General features: G+C 42.2%; 1 protein-coding gene across 2 annotated transcripts in view; it reads left to right on the top strand.

The window, feature by feature from the left end:
• The first annotated feature begins 1,433 nt into the window (after positions 1–1,433).
• Positions 1,434–22,324, top strand: part of ANKRD29 (ankyrin repeat domain 29) — a 34,038-nt gene continuing 13,147 nt past the window's right edge. For both annotated transcript variants that reach the window (XR_012630308.1, XM_074879660.1), the window contains exons 1-6: positions 1,434–1,477; positions 6,773–6,883; positions 8,739–8,837; positions 10,936–11,034; positions 17,894–17,992; positions 20,956–21,054. Coding sequence is in view for 1 of the 2 variants with exons in the window: in XM_074879660.1 (XP_074735761.1) it covers positions 1,457–1,477; positions 6,773–6,883; positions 8,739–8,837; positions 10,936–11,034; positions 17,894–17,992; positions 20,956–21,054 (528 nt within the window). In the remaining variant the exon portion in view is untranslated. The remainder of the gene's footprint in view (positions 1,478–6,772; positions 6,884–8,738; positions 8,838–10,935; positions 11,035–17,893; positions 17,993–20,955; positions 21,055–22,324) is intronic.

Raw genomic sequence — 22,324 nt, 5'->3', positions numbered from 1 at the left:
TCTCCTTTTTTGTTGTTCATACAGAGAATTCTTTGGTTTCTCTTTGTCAGAAAATTTAACATTTTGGCTCATGAATGTGAAAAGATTGCCATGTTATTCACAATAGATTGAATAAATATGGGGATTTTCCAGGGGTGAGGCAGAGACTGTGTACAGATTAGTAATATTTTCCTCTATCAGTGGGCAAACATCACTGTGCAACTGGATCAGAGCAAGGATGACTCTTAACTATGCAATCAACTGAGTTTATTCAGTATTTTTAAGTTTAAGAAAAAATTGGAATGATCATCCATGTTTGTATGATCTTCTTGGTAATTAAGGTGAGGTTCACACCAGGCCACACATTCTGAGATGATCTTATGCTATTAGCAGCTTTCATCTGCTTGCCTACGGTTTGTTTTACTGTATGCACAGATGAATATTGCCTTAGGAAAAAAATCTGCAGAAAATCCTCCACTTGCAGATTTGTAGAATAAACCATTTGGATCTTAGTGCAAGGATTTTCTCTCAGTGCACACGCGTAATTTTCTCGTGAATGGGATTTATGTGTGCACATCAAAAGAAGATAATCCCTCGGGGCTCAGCTGAAACCAACAATAGCAAAGACATTCAGGAATCTCCCACCAGAGCATGCCCTGTTTTGCCTACTCGATATCACGCAGACTTTGAATGAAATCTGTGGCAGCCAGGCAAAACAGGACATGCATTGCTGTTATGGTTGATAATTTCTGAAGGCTTAAAATTAAGCCCTTAAGAATTTACTGTCTTCCTAATGGGATCGCATCACCCATGGGAGATAGCGTTGGTGATAGCGGGTGCGTGTGAGGTGAGGGAACCCTCACCCTCATGGGCTTGCATGGCTGCAGCATGCGTGTACTCATACAGATCAATACCTTTTGACAGTTTTGTCCAAGCTACGAAGGGAAAACGCTGTGAAATGCAAAAGAGGTGCCATGGAGGTGGCATTAGCTCCGTGAGGAGACCCGGGCTGGGGTGGGGATGCCTGAGGTTTGGACCATTTCTGTGCTATTTCTGAGCAGCGGAGGCCCCACCTATAGGTCTGAATCGACGGCCGAGCGCTGTGGGGGCCCACCGTGGGGTCTTGCTTCTCGGGATGCTGCTGCTGGAGCAGGGGGTGCGGGTGGCTGCGGGGGACCCGTACCCGCTGATTTAGCATAATAATAATAAACAATAATAATTAATAATACTAAATAAATAAGTAATCCCTACACACACACACAGCACTTTCTCCCCCAACAAGCCCTCAAAGGGGAGTAATAGCCAGAAACCCACGAGCATCAAGTCATGCGGGAGGGAGGCGCCGGCCCCACGCCGCGCCCCGCCCCGGCCCCGCGCAGCCCCGGGGCGCGGATCGGCGCGGAGCTGCGCGGAGCAGCGCGGGGCTGCGCGGAGCTGCGCGGAGCAGCGCGGAGGGGCGCGGAGGCGGGGCGCTGCGATGTGCAGGATGTCGTTCAAGGTGAGCCGGGCGCTGGGGCGGGGAGGGGGGGGATGCGCGTTTGGCCTCTCGTTTTGTGCTTGCGGTGCCGGCAGCCCGAGAAATGCTCCGTTATATTCTTGGATTTAGGGATTTATTTGTGTTTTTTAGGAAAAAAGGGGGTGTTTGAGGGCGGAAGGAAAGAGAACAGAAACGTCCTTCCCGGGCTATGGGGTGCCCTGGGAGTGCTGCGGTGGCAGCTGATGGAGCGGGTGCTTCCCAGCGCTGACATCCCAAAAGGGTGCATGGTTCGGGTTACATAAACTGCAAGCTTCCATGAAGCTTTACGTCGGCTTCAGGGTGGCCAGGCTCAGCGCTGTGGGCTTTGGTGCAGTCAGGAGCCTCCTCTTCACTTTTCCGATCATCTCTGCTAGTGCTGGTTGTGTAATAGTTGGGAGGCAGCGTTTATCCGTGCTCTTCGTTCAGGCTGTGGTGGCCACTGAAGCCAGGCTGGTTCGTTCCCTTGTCTGTCTGTGATTCCTGTCACTTTTTGTACTTTTTCCATCCAAAACCAGGCAAGAGCAGTCATTTTCAAAAGACTGCCTGAAAAGAAGTTTTTTAATCTGAGGACAGGATTAATAAAATCAATTGGCAAAGAGGGAAGCAAGCAGCAATTTACTGATGCTAATGGATAATATTTATGCTAGCTGTACATCTTCTTCCCTGTTACGCACTTTCTGGATGCTGTGCTTGCCCTTCTCTTATTGATCACCAGCTCTGTGCCAGTCCTTTGCCATGTTGCTTGTGTTGCATTGCTTTATTTGACGGCTCGCTCCCTGTACTTGCCTCTCAGTCCTGCGAGCGTGTCTCCCCACGGGAGCTCTGGTGCTGCAGCGGTGGCACCGTGACTGTCGTTTGATGGTGGTGCAGCAGGTGGTTCCCACCTGCAGTTCAAGCCCTGATGTGGCAGGGAGCAGGGTACCTTTGCTCACAGCACAGCTCGGCCTGACGCTGGGTGGTGAAATCTCTGTGGTCATCCCCTTTTTGGTCCTGCATTGGTTTCATGCCTGCTTTTTTTTTTTTTTCTTAGACTGTCTCTAAGTAAGAATGTCCCTCCACTCTGTCTTTGAGTTTTTTCCCACCTTCATTTCTGACAGGCACCCACCCTAAAGGATGCTAGTCCCATGTTCCTGGTGGTGCCAGCCCTTTTTCTTGCTGCCTTCTCCTTTTGTGGCCTCCTTGGGTTTTTACCTTGACCTGCAGGTCTTCTTTTCTGTTCTGTCCCTATCAGCTCCTTTTCAGTGCTCTACTTCTCACTTTCTGATTCCTCAAGTACTCCCATTCAAGGTAGCTCAATGCCTGCTCCCTCTCCCTCTGGAGAACCACAGCCCCCACCTCTCTCTGCTTTCTCTCTTTTCTATCTTCTTGCCTGGCATTTTCTCTTTCTCCCAGAAGACTCTGTACTTACCTTGGATTCCTACCATCTCTGTTTGCTGCTGTCTATTCATCTTACTATTCTACTTACCCATGAGATAGGCTTTATCTTTCTTTCTCACTGTTTATACACATGAATACTCTTCTTCTACGAGCTATTGCCTGTCTAAATTTACATTTATATCTTGAATGACCTTTCTTTATCAGGATCCTTCATGTAAGATGTATTGCTATCTAATGAAGTCCTCTCTCTTTCCTCCAAAGTCCCATTAACACTTTCCATTGCATTATTCTTGATCCTGATTTCCAGTTCTTCTTCTTGAAACTTTTTACTCAACTCCTCCTTTCCATCCGTTTGGAAACTGAGAAAGAAAAGGGAATTTTCTTGTATTTTGACAGTACAAGGAACAAGCTGCTGGGCTAGTGTTCTCTTTCTCCTCTCTTTTCTTTTTCTTTGCCTATTCTTTCATCTTCAAGATCGCTGTTTAAGAACTGTAGTCTTCCTCCTCAGCTGTTACCCCACTGCGACCTGCCTCTTCTCTGCAAACAGTAAGTCAAACGTAGGGCAGGGAGTGGGAGCTGCTGATCACAGCATTTAAATACTTTCCCCCTCAGTATTCTTAAAATGACACATACAGATACATAATCACATTTTATGTTTTCTGTATTCCTGCATAAAAATGCTCTTGGCAGATTTATAACATATATTTTCCTCTAGGCCATTTTTGAATAAGTATTTTTGCTTAATGTCAACACAGCATGAACATAATGCCAGCTTTTTTGGATCTTTGGGCTCTTGCAGAAGCATATAAACAACTGAAATGAATAGCAGAGACAAAGTTTGAAATAATACTTTAGAGATCTTGATGAAGGGGAGGAAATTGTATCCTGAAAGTTGCTGATACTGAAGCAAATGACATAATGAAACATGTCATTTTCACCAAAGCTATTAGCTAATCACTTTTTCAAACATTTATTATGTTCTGTTCCCAGACTGTCAATGCTGAGGATCAGTTGTTTACTTTAAGGAAGCTTTAGGAGCAGACTAGCTTTATAATAAGAATTACATAAAAATTGTATCCAGTTAATCTCTTGAAATTCAACATTACCTCCCCCTAACTATCTGATGAGACAGGATTGAGTTCATAACTGAACAACAGCAGTCAAGGCTTATGTCACATCCTGCAGTTTAAAACCCATTTATTGCTCAAAAATTATTCAATTAATCAGATTATTAATCCCAAAGTAGTGTTTTACATTTTGCCTACCAGTGATGTCAGTATTGTTGATATCACCTGAAAATGAAGAGCATAGAGGTACAGATTCTTGGTTTGAAGAGAAATTACCACATGGTATTCCTTGAGGCTGTCCTTGTAGGGTGCCCAGGTCATCTGAATGATTTTGTACATTCTATTCACCTGAGCAGGTAAAATGCCTCAGATTTGTGTTTGCTTTTATTATCTAATCACTACATGGTTGATGGTCTGAGTGTGCTGTATACTCTACTTTTAAACAAGGAATCCCCAGCAATGTGAGGGCACGAGGGGAAATACAAGTACTGACAGCAGTCATTCCAAATTGGGTCAAAAGCACCACTGGGAAAAACCTGATTTTGTGTCCTTGATGCACTGGAAAATTCTTCCATTCCTTGGGTCTGATCCAAAGTATGAGGACAACGTTGCTGGAGAGCTACTGAAAGAATTACAGGGGAAAAAAAGAGATAGGAATTTATGACTCATAAGGCTAAAGACTTTGGACTCCTACTTCCAGACTAGGGTAACACTGGCAACTTAGTTGTCTCCTGATGTAAGCTGATGAAAACAGGTAAAGAGTTCCTGAATATTGATTCCAGTTCCTGCCTACTTGATCAATAAAGGCGTTGTTGTATTGTAGGCATAATAAAATGCGGTCACATTGCTACTGTGCCTTCATAGTGCAAACCGGTTTGGATGAAATAAATCTTTCCCTATATGGATATATTGACATACCCAAAAGCTTTCTAAAACTTTAAGCGATAGAGTGAGACAAGAAAAGGTAAGGAATTTGATTTCCCATTCTGTAAGGTCTAAATACCATTCTCCTACTTTCCACTGAATATCATAATAAAGACAATAAGATGATATTCCTAACTACCAGCTCTACAAATAAATGTCTGCCTAATAATTCGGAACAAAAAGGGCAACATGGGCCACTGTGTGTTTAGGTTAATTGTTTGCTTTTGCATAAAATTTTAGTGGTTTTAAGGGTAAAGATAGGAAAACACTACTGTTTTGCCAGCAAGGAGGGTGTAAACTGGTAGCTCTGCTTTGATCAACATTATCTACTAATTCACCAGGGGAAATGTATTAGCTGTAAAAGGTAGATCAGAATTTAGCCTATTGCGCTTGCTAAATTTTTCAGACTCCTGCTCCTGTGTGTGCTGGCACAAGAAATACCACTATCAATTTATAGGAAGTGTCTTATAATTTATTGAATGGTTGAAACTTCTCTCATCTCAAACAGCTGCCAATTTTCCAACCTATGAATATTAAAAATGCATCTCGTGGAAAGTGTCTCAGTGCGATAGATCTGGGATAGATTCACACAAGATTGGTCTTGTGTCTGCTGGTTTCTGCGAGGTTTATTACCTGCATGTCAGAGAAGGAAGCAATTTAAACTCTGCTCTATGCATGCATTTTAACTATCAACCATAAACCATTCAATCCTGATTCTCTACCACATTACACGTGTGCATTGACATTTAGACATGGAGAAGTGTGTATTACATTTTCTGAAGCAGAATGATTGACTTTTATATCTACTCTGCACTCTCTTTGTCTTATCCTGAAGGAAGGAGTTATTGGAGAACAAGGCCCCCGGGTATTTTTGACACCGTTGTGGTCTAAGATGTCTATCGGTGCAACGACGCTTTAATAAACTGTTGGTAGTTTGGGGCCTTACTAAAAAATCAGTGGCATGAGCCTGCTCTAGAATAAGTGCTGTTGCCATTACAGTGTTGTTTCCCCTCCACACTTTACATGTTGCAGTGATTACCTGTCAGGGCAGCCTTCTGGCAGCTGCCTGCATGGATCAGATAAGGAGGTCAGGAGAAAAGTCTGTGTCTTTCTGCTGTCCTCCTCCTATGCTGGGCAGTGATGTTTTGCTCCTACCCAAAAGTCACACTGTGACATTGTTTCTAGGACTAGGAAAGTCTCAAAAGATTATTGTATTACTACTAATTTGTTTAACAGTGGCCTGTGTTACCTAGATTTCAGAGTTTCCCAATTTTGCCTTACATATTGCCTTGCATACCTAGTAAATGAATCCCTAAGTCTATATAGACAGCAAGATTTTAGCATTTTTTTTTTTCTAGCATCACCCAGGAGATATCTCATGTGCCCACAGTTACAGGATGTTATTCCAGGGAGGAGACAGACCAAACAGTATAGGAGATGCATGAGCGATACTTTTCCTGTATTGGGACTCTATGTGCAGAAAAGGAGATGGCAACGGGCTAACCTGAAACCCATCCTGCAGCAGGACATGTCAGCAGGATGATTCAGCCTCTCTAACTGTGCCCAGCCCCACCACAGAAGCAGACAATACAGGTACCAGTTAGCACGTTGTTTTCTGTGATGTTTCCCTGGGGATCTGGACTAGCGTTGTCCTCTCATTACACAGCAAGCTAAGAGTCATAGGCTGCCATGGACACGGGGAAGACGTGAAACAACATGAGGTAGCACAGGGAGACCGATCTCTTTAATTGCACAAAGAAATTACGTTAGCTTCCCTTCCACGGTCTGGTTTTGAAAGAACAGCATACTAAGCTAAAACTTGCTTGCCTTGAATGCAGAATTTGCATGTATGTTTGTCCAGTGTATCTTCCTATGTGTTTTAGTTCTGCCTTTTGTTTTTTTTCACCAGAAAGAAACACCACTTGCCAATGCTGCGTTTTGGGCTGCGAGAAAAGGAAACCTGGCTCTTCTCCAGCTGCTGCTGAACAGTGGGCGAGTAGATGTGGACTGCAAAGACAGCGTATGCACACAAAGCACCTATACCCACGGCGCTGATTTTACATCGCTTTCCATAGCCCACTGCACTGAGGGTGTGGCAGGCATCTAACATGAGACATTTGAGAGTCTTATGGCACTTAGGGGTGATTTAAAACTTTCTCTTGTCAGGAAGCAAGTTTGAAACTCAAGATAAAATAGTGTGATGATTTACATCAGTGGCAAGGGGTTAGGAATTTGCCAGTGCTCAAAAATGTGTCTTACACAGTTATTTGTGGTGCTGACATTAAAAACAGAGATCCTAGCACCTCAGGCTTCTCTTTGCAAGAAAATGTCATTGTAGTAATAGATCATGATGAAGAGTCAACTCAACTGAGCCCAGGTAGCAATGATTCTGTCAGCTAGCAGAGCTCTCATAATTAGAAGAACTGCTGGCCTAACTTTTTCCTCCCCCAGCCGGTATCTCCTGGACTTGGCACCAGCAGGAAGGCAGAGTAAGGCTGCCAAGCAAATAGGAGCCCAGACACGTGACAGATAGGATTCATGGGGATTTCCTTACTGTAATCTGTAATTGGCATGGGTTGCAATTAGTTTTGAGATTAGAAATGGCTTGAAAACACAGATAAGTCTTGCTATTCTGCCTACAACATATGGAGAGGTACTTGACTGTACTAAGCTATGGCAAAAAGCAGGGGAAAACCAAGGTTGAGAAGTTCCCAGGTTTCTTTGGTGCTGGGACTGACTTACTGAGAGTTGTGCCTGTGTTGCACAGGATTAGTGCCACTTCCAACCTGAAACATGAACCTGCCACAGTTTCTCTCACTTTGAATACTTTCAAAGTGCAAGAGATTTTCTAAGCCCATTGACTTCAAGCTGTCTTTTAATTTTAATTTCATTTTTGTCCTGTAGGCAAGTATTTGTCCTGCAGTACTTCCGGAGCTAATGCTATGACTGTCATTCTGATAGGGAGGGAAGAATGTTCAGATGGGGATATGAGGTAAACAGGACAGAGATTGATGTAAAGAAATAAGGTCCACTACTGCTCATTTTTTCTCAAAAGACGGCTAACTTCGGTCAAGAATTTTTACAATGCACTATAAAATATCCTGACTTATTAATTACATCAGGCATACACATTTTCTAGACTAAAATATTTTTGTCGGATTAAGGCTGCACGCTCCGTTTTTGTAATGTCACCTTCCTTCTTTAAATTGAACGGGTGTGCGTGAATGTTTTAGAAGGATGAGTTACATCCTTACTCATCTATGCATTGTCCATACACCACATATATATAGTTTAAATCTTACTTGGTTCACTGGAGCATTGACCTTATGGTGTACTAAGAGAACTTGAACACAGTTCTGGTATGGAAAGTTGTCTCATGTAACGGGAAGAGTCACAGAGTGAGTTTGCTCTCATTGTTTGGATAGGGAATTAATATTCAAATCACCTGGACCTTACTCCTGACTATGACTCAGAATTAAGTGACTCAGCCAAGTCACTCAGCTCCTGTGCCTAAGGTTATTCTTCTGAAAATGATGCAAAGATCTTTGGGATTCTCTGATAAAAATGCTGCGTATAAACAAAAAACATTCTTGTTATTCTTGTTGCACTTATTTTGAGACAATAAGGCAAAGTCATTGCATACATACTTGGTCAGGCCTGATCACTGCAGGCAAGTCTGTAATGATTTTGCTTTAACAGCTGCTAATTGCTCATTTTCAAAGTATTCTTGATAGTAAGTTTTAAATTACAGCAAGTTTTTCAATGATCCTAAGTTTCCTTCAGCTTTCCAGAAGAGGTGCTGTCTCTTCCAGACAGCCTGATTCATTGTTGAAGGTGTTTGTTGAAGATACTGACTTGTTTTTCCTTTCTCCCAGCTTGGCACGACAGCTCTGATGGTAGCATCTTACTATGGCCACATAGATTGTGTACGGGAATTGGTGTTGCAAGGAGCAGATATCAATCTGCAGAGAGAGGTAGGAGAAGTTCTGCATTCAAACAGGGATTGATTAAGTGACCCTTGGTTTATTACAAACAATAAAAGAGTGTTGTCTGTTGCTTTTTGTCAATTGCTTATTTCTCAGTTGCTGTGCAGTGCATGTATAAACAGGGTCAAGGAATCAGATGTCTGGAGTTTATAACAGAAAATTAGATGCCAGTGTTACATTTATAAATAAATCATCAAACATTTCCAGCACATCTGGTTGATCATGGGCAGTTACATCTGAGATGTAATCCCCCCAGGGTTACAGCATTTATGCATCTGCAGTTTTACTTATTGGCACAGTAATTTCCAGCTCTCTGAATGGGATAAATGATAAGGAGAAGTCCTTTACCTTTTGGTTTGCAGAGTCTGGTCATTAAAATGGAGTGGATACCATTGCTAGCCCTGGGGATTATTTTGACTCAGTATGCTTTGGAGTTTCTGCCTCTTAGTCTGAGCTGAGTCATCTCTAACGATCACACAGTTTAATCACCCATACTTTTCCCTGCATCTCTGCTTTGCATTCAAGGCATCTCTTGCACCATGACATGCTTGCTTGTGGAAGGAACAATGTCAGTGGCTGGTTTTGGGAAAGTGCTTTCCCCTCATACTCTGTGCAAATGATTGTAAGAAGTACCTGCAGCCTCTCTGGTCTGTATGCTCGTCACTTTAACAATGCAAGCCAATGTTTCTCACTTTGCTTGGTAACCTGGAACTAGAGCATTAATCTCATGATGACGTCTGCAAGTTACTGAGTCAGTGAATGCCATGTTTGATGATATAAGTGTCTTTGCACTTACTGGCCTCAACTTGCTCTAACCATGATTGTCAGTGTCTTTCAGTGGGGTCCTGTTCCAACAAAACATGTATTTAAACATGTCCCTTCCCTTAGGTAAATATTGCTTGAAAAGTAACAACAAAAGGAAAGGTGAGAACAGTTTCATGGAGCTGCCTTTGAGTATCATTCAAGACATACTGATTCATCAAGACAACAAAAAGAGAAACACTGAAATCCTCCAAAACCACTTTGTTGCAGAGAGAAAGCAAAACAGATGAAGTTTAAGGCCTAAAGACCAACAGCACTGTTCTGAAATTAAATCCACATACTCAAACCAGTGCTGTTGTACTCTGAAGTTGTTGTGAAGCTCAGGGAAGTGAGAGCCTCATGAGTGCCTCTGGGAGAGGGGGCTCTGAAATTGTGTCAAGGTGCCATGTGCTATTGTAAAGGCTTTTGGCAGTGGAGTGAATTTCATGTGTAGCTCCCTTTTCCTAAACCTTCTACATGGGATGGAAGAGCCCAAAGTCAGGAAAGCCTGCTTGTCTGTCTGCCCTTCCCTTCCTTTTCCCTTCCCTTTCCCATCCCCTTCCTTTCCCTTTCCCTTCTGTCCAGCCATTAAAATCTTACATATTCATTTTCTGGGTCCTGGTTTACTCACGTGTTAATGACAGTATTTTATACTAGTATAAAATAGGGATTTCAGTGAGTTTAAGGGAAAGCAGGAGTTGCAGGGCTGGTTATAGTTGCTTGCAGGCTGCTTGGCTGGATGGGGATCTACTGCTGCAAGAGACAAAGGATGACTTACGCCAACAGCAGTCACATTTGGTCAGCAGAGAGTCAAGCAAGGTGGAGCTCTGCTGTACCAAATAACCATTTCCCTGGTCTTTTCACACCCTGATCCAAATCCATCCCATGCTCCTTTTTGTCTCAGGTTGTGCTGGCAGGTGGAGTAAGGGTTGGTTTCAAGTTGGCTGTTCCTCTGTTGTTCTTTTCTCACTCTGGGCTTGCTTTCCCTATCTGGTGACTGGGTAGAAGTGAGTGAATCCTAAGAGGTCCATATTAGAAACTCCGTTTAGAAGCCCCTTGCAAAACTTGGGTTTTACTCAAATGTATGATGCTGGACAGATTTCTCAGTGCAATGAGAACAAAACTGACCCAAGATACCTGGTGTCCTCTGAAGTCCTCAAAATCATCATGTCTTTTCCGCTGGTATTAAACTGACTGTGCTCAATACTTTTTAATTTGTAACGTCTGTACTTCAGTCAAGCGTGTTATGTGTTTGGGGCTTTTTTAATCCATTCTTTCCTTACAGTCAGGTGCAACTTCTCTGTTCTTTGCTGCACAGCAAGGCCACAACGATGTAGTGAAGTTTCTCTTTGAATTTGGAGCCTCCACTGAATTTAAGAATAAAGTAAGATGATGGGTCTATTTTTGCATGCTGATACATTCTGACAACCAGGGCTGTTTTTTCCTATTCACATGAAACATGACATGGCAGCAGGAGGATGATAAAAGGATTTCCTCACTTGAATATTTTCTGAGTAATATGAGTAATGCAATATATTGTGAAAATATTAACTTGGGACTAGCTTTTACTACCTAGACTTAATGGCATAAGTTGATCAAAGATCAGTCCCTTACTAGTGATATCAGTCTTTTCTCTTAAGCCATCCTCCAATACAAGAAGAAAGGGTCTTTTTGTACATATTAGGTAGGATCCCATTTTAGGTGTATATGTACTTCATTTGCATAGACTGAAATTTCATCTACATTGTGATGTCTCTGCATACCACCATAGGACACATAAGAGTGCAATGGCTTCAGTCCTCCCTAAATTCACATATACGCATCTGTGACAAGAAGATGAAATGCACCTCAGAGCTTCTATTTCTTTGTTCAGGCAGGTTCTTTTTCAAAATCTTCCTAGAATAGCCAGAAGCACAGACAGCAGAGCCTGGGTCTAGTTCATTACTCCTCATGGGGTGAACAGTATCAAGAACAGCAGTTCATCACTGACAGCAGTACATCAACTCAGTTTCTTTGCCCAAGGCAGTACTAGCACCTCTGCTTTCAGCAAACAAAACCAAAAGCAACATATTTTCATTAAATATTCTTCTCCTTGACATACTGGCCACATTTTGGAGCATTCCCATAATCTCAGGAGGACACTTGCCAGTCACCCTGGGATCCATACCAATGTGTTTGAAGACAAAGGAATAGTTCTTTACCCCACTGTAACCAATTTTTCAACGTATTATATTCTGTGATTTCAATGATTCCCTCAACCCATACCTGCTTTCTAGATTCCCTGGAAATACAGGCTTTAAATACTAAGGGAATTGATGGAACATCAGAGACTCAATTCCTTATGCTCCAGGGACTAAAAATCCTGAGGTTTTGTGGCCAGAGTCCACACATGCCCATACAGTAGGATGCCGGTACTCCAGGGAGCTGTGCTTGTAGTAAGCAACTCTCTGACCACAGCAGCAATCAGTAAATTTAAAAACATGAATGAAATTGTGGCTGTTTAACATAACACGGAGTGCAGCTGTGGAACTTGGCAGTGCAGGAGGTTGCAATGTTAAATACAACAGCTGGGTTTTAAAGTGCTGGATAATCTCATGAGGAACAGAGTTATTGGGAGAAGCTGCACATTAAAATAAAGGTTGCTTCTCAGTCTTTTTTTTCAGAGTACAGGTGAGGGTTAGCAAGATTCAGAGGATCATCTTCTCTTGCATTCAGCTGTATACAAATGGGTGAGTGAACTTACACTGTCCTTTGAGTCATCTAGCCTATAAAAAGGCCACAAAGACATGCTGAAGGAGAAAAGGTGTCCCAGGCATAGGAATAGCCTGGACTACTCACTGCAGTTCAGCATGCAATTGGGCAGTGTTTTTGCGGAGGGAGGGAAAGCAATGAATGCAGGAAATTTGATAAAGAGGGAAGACAGAGGTTGAGTACCTTATTCTGTCTAGAGGGACAGTTACATTTTCACCAAACCTTTCCACGGCCTGTGAACTAGGAGTTTGTGAAGAGGCCAAGACTTGGCCCAGAAAGTGAACAGCAGGCTCAAAATAGTCTGATCCTTCATGACAATGTATGATCTTTTATGACGCATGCAAAATATATTGACGTGAGTCACTAGGGCAGATAAAAGGGGGTAAAGATCTAAATGATAAGAAAAATATTCCTGGATTCAGCTGCACCTAATGGCTTCCATCTTTGGACAAATGCAGGTTTGGGCTCTACTGTTGCTCACCTTGAAACTTTGCTCCCAGCACCCATATTCCTGCCTGCCTCTTCTTCTGAATTCAGACCTGACTTGGCCCATGTGCCAGTTCTAAGTATCTTTTAAGCTGAAGGTTTCTCTTCCTCTCAAGGCCAGTTTTCTGCCACTTCCAGCTGAGCTGGTCATAAGACAACACCAACTCCCATGGGACATAACATGAAAAACTGGCGTGTGATGTGTATGTGAGGCTATTTTCCAGTAGCATCAAACATGCCTGTCTCCTTCCTCCCTCCTTCTCATCACCTTTTCAAGAGGTGTATCAGTCACTTCAGCACTCACAGTATGACACAAGCTATAGTGCCTGAAAAGGTTCTTAGAAGCTAAACAAAGGATAGCTCGGTTAGAATGAATCTGTGCAAGATGAAAGTGACACTGGTTTAAAAAGTTGAGGTTAGCTATCATGTCCATGCCCTCTTTGCTGAAAGGATCTGCTCTCTCTGAACAGTAGTATGAGGGCTTTGCTAGATTCATCATTAATGCTGGGAGCTATCCTGGAAATTACCATGTTCATCTTTCTCTCATTCCTTGCTTGGAGACTGCAGCTCTTCTTCTGAAATGAGGATCTAGACACAGGAATCAAAATGCTTACAGCTTCCAGACTGGGCTTTGGTAACCCACCAAATTTTTGGACTGAGGGTGGGTGGGAAACTAACTTGCACTTTGTGCAGCAGTGTGTACCAGAGAGGGAGGCACCATTGAGACTATGCTGCATTGACCGTATGCATCTTCCACTGGCCTTCTAATGTGGTTTTGTATCAGTTTAGTTTTCTAATTTAATGATGCAGTTTTCATAGCTTGGAATTAACCCATCAAACCATCATTCTATTAATGGGCAACTAAAATAACAGGCTCCTCCATCTCCCCCAAACCCCAGAAACAATATAGTTGACAAAATATGCCTTTTTGGTTCAGAGATAAGGCATTTTCCAATTAAGGCACTCAGCTGGGAGCAGCGCTGGAAAAGATGTGGCTGATCCTGCATGTTTTTAAAGGGGACTGCAAAATTAATCAAATTTCAAAGAACTTTCTATTATAAATGAAGATGTGGAATTGAAATAAGAAATCAAATTGAATGTATCGTAGAAAACAGAGACTTTAAAGAAAGGAAATGCAAAGCCCAACATCTTCTTTTTCATGTACCTCTCTGTAAATTGTAATTACTACATTTGTTACTCATAGGTAAGAGTGCTGGAGAACTATCTTAATATAGGCATTCAATACTTGTTACTCCTTGTATCATTAGAGTTGATATTCACTATGGCAGGCAAAACAAACACATTCTAAAACAGTATAATAAAGTAATTAGCAATAATTGATAATGTTGTAAAGAGAGTGAATAGTACTATTGAAGGTTATTTTATATGTATTATAAAATACATGTTAGTCAATAATACTATTCTGTATTGTCCCAGTCTGACATACAGTATGCACCAGAAATTGAAACATGTTCTCTTTTCTTCCTCTGAGACATGTTATAAGCATGTGGGTTCTTAAAAGGGTCTTCATGGTGGCATGTTTTCTGAGCCATACTGTAGGTCAAATGGTATGTCAGAGGCTATTTTTCAGCATGTAGTGATTGCAGAAGATCAGTTCCCCTCCCTTGTAGCATATTTCAGAGATGATAAAATGCCGTGTATTTCTAAACTACTTTCAGGTGATGATAACAGAGGTGAAGGAAGAGGTAGCCAAATAGGGAAGTCTACCCCAGATAGCAGGGTCTTATCAGGTGCTGCTGTTCCAAGTGCTTACATGGGAGATTGGCAGCTGCTGCATATGCAGCTGGTAGGGAGGACAAACTGTGAGGGAGTAAGAAAAATGGTTTCAGAGGAAGAATTGCAGAGGTAGCTGAGAGAACTGGCTCCTATCTGAGCTGGAAGGGTTTGTAGTGAAGAATTAATAGAAGCTACATTGTGTCAGAAAAAAGGATATGAGCAAGAAATAAACCCAAGGTGCTGTGCCTTCTGTTAGCTGCACCACCAGCCTCCAGCCCACTGCAGCCCTAGAAGCGCCTCTGTGGTTGCTCACATGTCCCTGCTCCCACTCACTGCCCAGCTCAGAGTTTCCAAGAGGCTTGCAGTACCAAAGATGCTGCTTCAGCTTTTTACTCAGCTGAAGCCAAAAAGGAAAGAGGGAATCACGTGGCTGAAAGGGACGTTAAAACTCTGTCATTTACTATTTTTTTTTTTTTGTAACTGCTCCTCTGTCTTCCCTATGGCCTGTAAAACACTGAGGTCTCCAGCTAGAGGTTGCTGGGGGAAAATGTAAGAGAAAGAAAGATGGAAGCCCAATACAGGTGAGAGCAGGCTGAGTTTTTCTCCTCCTGAGAAACCATGGACCTTCGCACTGTTTGACAATTCCTTGATTTATCTGAGTTCTGTCTTACTGCATGGTCAGTGGAAAAGATCCTGGCCCCAACTTTCCTTTCTTACAGAAAGACCTATCTCTGTTTGTCACAGTGGTAGCCCCACTGCAGAGCATGCAAATGAATCCCAGTCTCTTCTGTTGAATGTATTCAGCTTCATAGGAGAAACATGGTAGAGCAAGTCTTAGACCTCAGCTGTCTTCCTGATTAGAGACCAAATCTTTGAGCCAAGGAGTTGTTACCCAATTCTTTCTGACCCAGTAAATATTTGATTCAGGGTGAACAGCTAGAACTGGGGACCACCCAATGGTTTTTTCAGATCCCTGGACTCTGATCAGGGTGATCTAAGAAACTTGGTCACTCTGGGCTGAAAGATTCTAAATGGAAATGTGTTATTCTTTCAAAAAAATCTGTCTGTCTAAAACTGTTCACTGGATTCAACCAAACACTTGCTCAGGATCACCCTTTTGAGACACTTAGACATATTCTGCGAGAAATGTCTCCCTTCCTAAACCTCAGGCTGTGACATCTCCAAAGGTGGGATCACACACTTGTACTCCAAGCGCTGGGCATCAGCCCCACTATGCTAACTGCAGTTAGCTTTGCAGGCCTGATTTTTATTTGGGACCTGTCATTTGGTTCTCTCCAGTAGATATGTTAATAACCAATCTTCTTAAAATAACAGGAGTTTGTAGAGAACACAAGAACTTTAGAAAACAAAAAAACAGACCATAAAGCAAACAAACTATTCCCATATGCAGCTAACTGAGCATGTCTATTTACCCTCCACATGGGGAACCTCAATATTTTTAAGCTTCCTATAGTCATCCTTCCCTGACTTACTGCAGAGGATCTGCAATTTGGATAGCAGAGTTTCTCTCTTAACTCATTAACCTTTCTCTCTCCGTTTCCTTTGGGGAAAAACAGTCTTTAAAAATGTCACTGTTTTTTGTTTGTAGCCCTTTGATCTGGTAACTCATTACTCAAGCAAACTGGCTCTCAGCTGGTTGGAAACAGGAAATAGGTTTCACGAAGCTACTAGCTTTTGCCATTGTCTTTTAAGCGTGTATAAGGTGTTTTTTAATCCAGGAACCATTGTGGTTGCTTTTGTGTTTTGTTCCAGCAGTTCCGATCAAATTAGGGTAGTTTAATTTGACAGGAAAGTCTAATGACTCATTGTAGCAATAAGTAACTTAATTCCACTGACCTGATTACACAGTATATTTACTCAAATAATCCAGAATTAATATGCAATTTTTAGATTGTTGCATAACAACTTCACATCTGTGACTTTGCTGACACTGAAGTCTTGTTTGCTTTTCAGTGTCGTAGGGAGGAAGGGTGAATATGAGTTTTTGAGAGTAGCTATAGACAGTCCCTGTGGGTTAGTTCAGTCATGTCAGAGCTTGAGTTTTCATGAGGTTGTTATAGGCATGAAATAACACCACAGGTTAATAAATTTGATTGGCACTTCCCATCATAAAAGATCCATTTGGCCTGTAACTTCTCTTGTGGAGATCTGTGTGGAAAATTTCAGACAAAACGTTCAAGCTATTTCAAAGAACAAGTCTGAGGGAAAACAGTCTCCTGCCTACATTAATAACAACTCTAGAAACCATTTATGTGAAATACTTTAGCTAGTTTATCTTGTGGAGGAAGGGATTGAGACAGGGAGAAGGCAGGGAAGGAGAGAGAAGAACTCTGGTGTGGATGACTTGGGGTGTGCGTCATCCTTGCATGATGACATGGTGCCATCCCAAGCAGAAGATAAGAACTTCCTTTCCATATCAGTGGCAGAAATAAGGGTAATTTTTGAGAGGGGAATAGTGCATTTAACAAGATGGCAGGACACACATTTGCTGGTTTAGTGGTTTCAGCTGGCTGGGAGTCATTAGTGACACTGAGGTGTTTCCCTTCTCAGACCGCTCCCAAGGGAGTGGCTCTACAAGGGGGATTTGATGCATGTGCTTAGGTCTCCCTTTAGTGGTGATGTGCAGCAACTATAACCACCTGGGATTGCTCCTACCTGCAAGGATTACTTCTTCAGCAGAAATAACGTGGCTTTCACTGGTGGTCATGGATTTGGTCTGATGCACACTTCCACAGTTAGCTAGCATGCTTTAAGATGTATCCTCCCTACTCTCCTTCAGGCCAATACTCAACAGATGAGAGGCAGGGCACAACAGGGCATTAGGTTCTGGCCAAAAAGGGGTAGATGATCAGCAGGCTTTGGAGCAGGAAAAAGGTGTGCTATCCTTCAGTAGGTGGAAGAGCTTGGCAAGGGTGAGGGACTTGGTTGTAAATGGAAGAGACATGGAGGAGTTTGGAGTTGTGAAGAGAACAGTGGGAAGGCAAAAGATAAGGAACAAAAAGCAGAATTTGTTTGGTTCTGTCCCTGACTAATAAAATCTCAGGAGAAAAATGTTTATAGTGACAGAGCCAAGGTTAAAGATTTATGGAGCAAGACTTGATACTGAAGTTATGAAAGATTCAGTAGGTAGTCACTACAGAAATGCTGTGAGCCAAATTCTGAAGAGCCTTAAAATTTGTTTGGTTTATGGTGTTATTCAGTTCAGCACCTGCCCTCATCTGACTCTACCCATTCTTTGCTTTTCACAGGACGGAGGTACTGCTCTTCTAGCTGCTTGTCAGTACGGGCATGCAAAAGTAGTAGAAACTCTGCTGAAGCATGGTGCCAACATTCACGATCAACTTTATGTGAGTTACTTGACACAGATAACATTGACAACACTGGTGGTGGAACAAATGTGCTGTTAGTTGGACAACAGCGGATACTCTGGCTCCAGCACAGAGAAGCATTTGCCAAACGTTGCAGTTTTACAGTATTCTGCTCTTTTAAGACATGAATTTTGTTAACTGTCTGCTTTTCATGATCCTGGGAGAAGTAGGACAAAATCAGAAAAGATTATTTGGGTGCCTTTTGATTCATTATCTGTATGAAGGATACATACCAAATCTGGATCAGATTTGTACTATCCATTAGCCTTGAAGAAAAGATCATGTCATGTTCTACCATGATTTTCAGTGCAAACAAAAGAGTGAATAGCTATAAAGCCTCTGAGGTACTAGAGAATCAGTTCATCAGTTTTCTTCCAGGAAGAGTAGTAAAGTTAAAATCTTTAAATATCTTTAAAATCTTTTTTAAAAATATCAGTTAAAGCTACGTTATTTGGTATTTGTGCATCTCTAGCTTGTCAGTGCTTTGGGCAAAGAATGGTTAAAATGGCTGAACTGACATTGTTTAGTTGACTTTTCAGAAAGCTGGATTGAGCCAGAGAAGCACTGGATTTAATTTACTCCAACAGAGACACAAATAAATTGAGCTTTTCAGCGTTCAACAGAAACGAGCAGCGTATTTTCCCTCCACTTCTCATCACTCTTTCCTACCCCAGGGCACTCAAGACTGACAAAAAGGAAGTCGTTCTCCATGGATATACGATTTTTTCAGCCATTTCACTGGGGTTTGGATATTCAGGATGCTGTCACACTCAGCTCCCATGAGCATGCGTGGGAGCCAAGGGACTACAGAAGCCACCAGCATGCTAGGGGCTGTGCACTGGTCGCACAGGGCATCCCCACCTCTGTGCTGTCCTCACCCTGCATTTATAAAGAAGGGTGTCCTACCCTCACTGTTGTGCAAATAGCAATTGCCTTTCTAATCTGAGGGCAGTGATTCATACCTCGGCACGGTAATCCCAGGGGTTACCACTTGGTTTAAAAATAGCCATGCTGCCACACCTGTAGACACTTACCTAGAAGTGAAGGCAGTAAAATAACTTCCTTGTTGTCTTTCCTGGAAATAAGCAATATTTACAATTGGATTTAGAGACATATTTGTATTGCTCACAGCCATTGGACAAAACCAGTGAGAAACCGCTGCTTAATATTATAAGAACACAATCTCTTGAAAAGTGATAGCCTGACTCCTTTTGTGGGACATCACCAAGCTGCATTTGCAAAGTGGTGTCTGGGTGGCAGTTTCACTGGCAGGCAGCCAAATGGGAGGGATTTCGAGCATACATTTCAGTAGTCCTCCCCAAATGATCAAAATAGATGTTGTAATCTTAAATTGATTTATGTGAGGGGTAGAGGAGAAGACAAGAGAATACCCTGACTAAACAGTATTTCATGCAGAAATATGTTATAGCCTCAAAACAGCTTTCTCATTACAGCATCAATTCAAATCAAGTACAAAAACCTAATAATTTTTAAAATAGTTGGGTAATAGGGAACCCAAGGTTCTCTATCTTGATTGATGATACAATAAAGAGCTCTTATTACACAACCTTGTTTACTTTCTAGATGGGAGTCTTCTCACTATACCTGTCTCTGGAGGAAACCTGCAGAAGACCTGAACCATCACCCTATTCCATGTACTCTCATAGCAACCAGAGAAAACAGCCCCTCAGAGGGCCCAGGCATGTGCATTTGTAGTGCCAGCAGACACCTCTCTTGTTTGTCTTGAAATCAAGGTCAAACATTCCAGATTAAGCCCCTGGGGCACTATGTTCAGCTCATGCTTCACTAAGTCTGTGCTGAGTTTTGCAGGAAGAGGAGTAGCTAAGCAGTAGCTCTCGGCAGATGACAGCATTCGGTCCCAACATGGTGATATGCCAACAAGGTCAACAACAGGCTTGCACTAAAATGCCCTGCATTTTCTGATAAGCATATGCATGAGTTGGCATGAGATCTGTACTTGCACATCTGAGATGAAGGGGATCATTCATGTGTCTATTTAAACTTTTATAAAAGAGTCTCACCTACTGGGAAAACTTGCCCTAGCATGTTCTGTGCTGAGTGCTGTGGATATGGGATGGGTAAACACCTGTCCCACCCTCAATGTAGATTTCCACTTCTAGTTGGTTGGATGGATTATAATGCTGTTTGAAAATTTTTCATCAAAAAAACTTAATGAGATATGACTTTTAAATTTTTTTCCTAAGGAAAAAGTTTCTGTGAAGTCAAATTCTGAGACCATCTGCACATGAAAGACATGTTGAGGAAAAATAAAATCCCATACTTGTTCACAATTTGTTCTTTCACAAGCTTTTTGTAGAAAAATGCTGGTTTCTGGTAGGACTATGAGATACTCTGTCTTGCACGTGCTACTTTTACATTATTATATTACAGGTGAAGTCTCTTCTGCAAGGCGTGCCAGAGCAGTGGCCTGGTAGCTGCTGGGTTGGCACAGTAGTAGGGCACAGTACTCACTTCTTCAGCCTCAAGGGCAGACTTCAGTGCTGCAGTCTCCAGTCTTGCAAAGTACTTGAATGTGTTTTCACCATGTGTCTATGTAGCAGAACACTTCTGCACGAACATATAAAAGCTAAATGAACCTATATTGCTGTACAGGAATGAGTTTCTAGTTTTTTAGATCAATGCTTCAATGAACTAGACTCTTGGTATTTCAGACCCAGGATTTAATGCTTGGTTTGATATATGATGGGAGTCAGTACTTGTGCATACTGAATGAAAATGTTACCATAGTTTGTTATGAACTAGACTTTGGATTTTGGTAATTATTTCTTAAGCATGGCTGTATATCTGCGGTTACACTGCATAATGGCTTAAGAATGAGAACTTGATTCAGTTTGGTTTGGTTTTGTGTGGAAAAATGGTGTCATTTCAACACAGTGTAAGATGGATGTATTTGTTCTTAGGATGGAGCTTCTGCAATTTTCCTGGCAGCACAAGGAGGCTATCTGGATGTAATCCGATTGCTGCTTTCTTCAGGAGCAAAGGTTAACCAGCCACGGCAGGTAAGTTCAACACTTCAGGGCAGAGCTGGGGTCTTAATTTTTTACAGTTATGAAAAATTAGCACTGGAACTTCCTCTGGGCGTCAGGTTCCCATGGAGGTGTTTCACTGGAAGGCAGATTGCGGCTGTGCCTGCATTCATGTTTTAGTTCAGATTGGTAATGCGGTTTTGAAGCAAGTACCTCAGATATTTCTGCTTGCATGCAAACTAGATCATTTCTGGAAGAAGTAAAACTGGAAGCTCTTTTCTAGGTCTAGTTGCACTTACACCTTAAAACAGATCAAACTGCTGACTGATCCTTTGAACAGGTTTGAACCACATGCACGTTTGGGCCAGGGACCAAACTAAATCAAAATAAAACCCTCCAGCTGCATATATTGTTGTGTGTTAAGAGCCTGGCACTACCTCTTGCAACTACTGATCTGCTTCTGTTGTACCAAGTTACTTGTGAAGGTCTACACAGCCTACCACATGCCTGCATTCTTTTGGAAATCCTTGAAAAAGCCTTTGGAAATCCAGGAATTCTTGTGAGACACAGTACTAAATTTGGTATATTGCAATCACCAGGCCTTCAGTACTGTGGCTTCAGTGTCAAAGCTGATCTTTGACAAAAGCTCTTACTTTTATTTTACTTTTTTTAGTTTTACTTTGTGTCATCCCTCTGCACTCTGAAACTCAAACATGAGTGTTACCTTCATCTATGGTATTTCTTGATAGATGTGGAAAGCATTGCTGTCCCCATTTCTAGCTAGCTACTGTAGTAGGCCTGATCCTGCAAACACATACAACCAGTGGGAACTGTATTAGCTCCTCTGTAGGCAGTGGGGCTGCTGTTTGATCATTAAATTATATGTATGAGCTAGATTTGCTGGTTCAGAGGTCCCTGCTAGGGGGCTGAGGGCTAGATCCACATTGCATCACTGTATGCTGGTGTGAGGTAAGGGTGCAAGAGACTTCCTAGGTGTTAAATTAACTATGGGATATGTAAGTATACATGGTGTACAGAGACATATATAAAACCTCTCTTGGTTTCCAAAAAAGGGTTCCTTAATTGTTTAGCTGGTTTTTGAGTCTGAAATCAGTGCTGAAACAGCACTTTAGATGCTGCTTTGAATAGCCAGATGTGGGGGTTGCGCAGCTAGCTTTACTCCCAGCACATAGAAATGTCTGGTTAGAGACAGGGCTTCCCAGGAATCTTTGCCTGCTTTGAGAGAGCCTCCCCTGTGGTCTACTGAAACCCTGCAGGCAAGGTAGCTGTCCTGAGTCTCCAC

This window comes from Strix uralensis, chromosome 1, assembly GCF_047716275.1.
Source record: "Strix uralensis isolate ZFMK-TIS-50842 chromosome 1, bStrUra1, whole genome shotgun sequence".
Lineage (NCBI taxonomy): Eukaryota > Metazoa > Chordata > Aves > Strigiformes > Strigidae > Strix > Strix uralensis.
The sequence above is the reverse complement of the archived record's forward strand: the minus strand, read 5'-3'. Positions and strand labels throughout refer to the sequence as shown.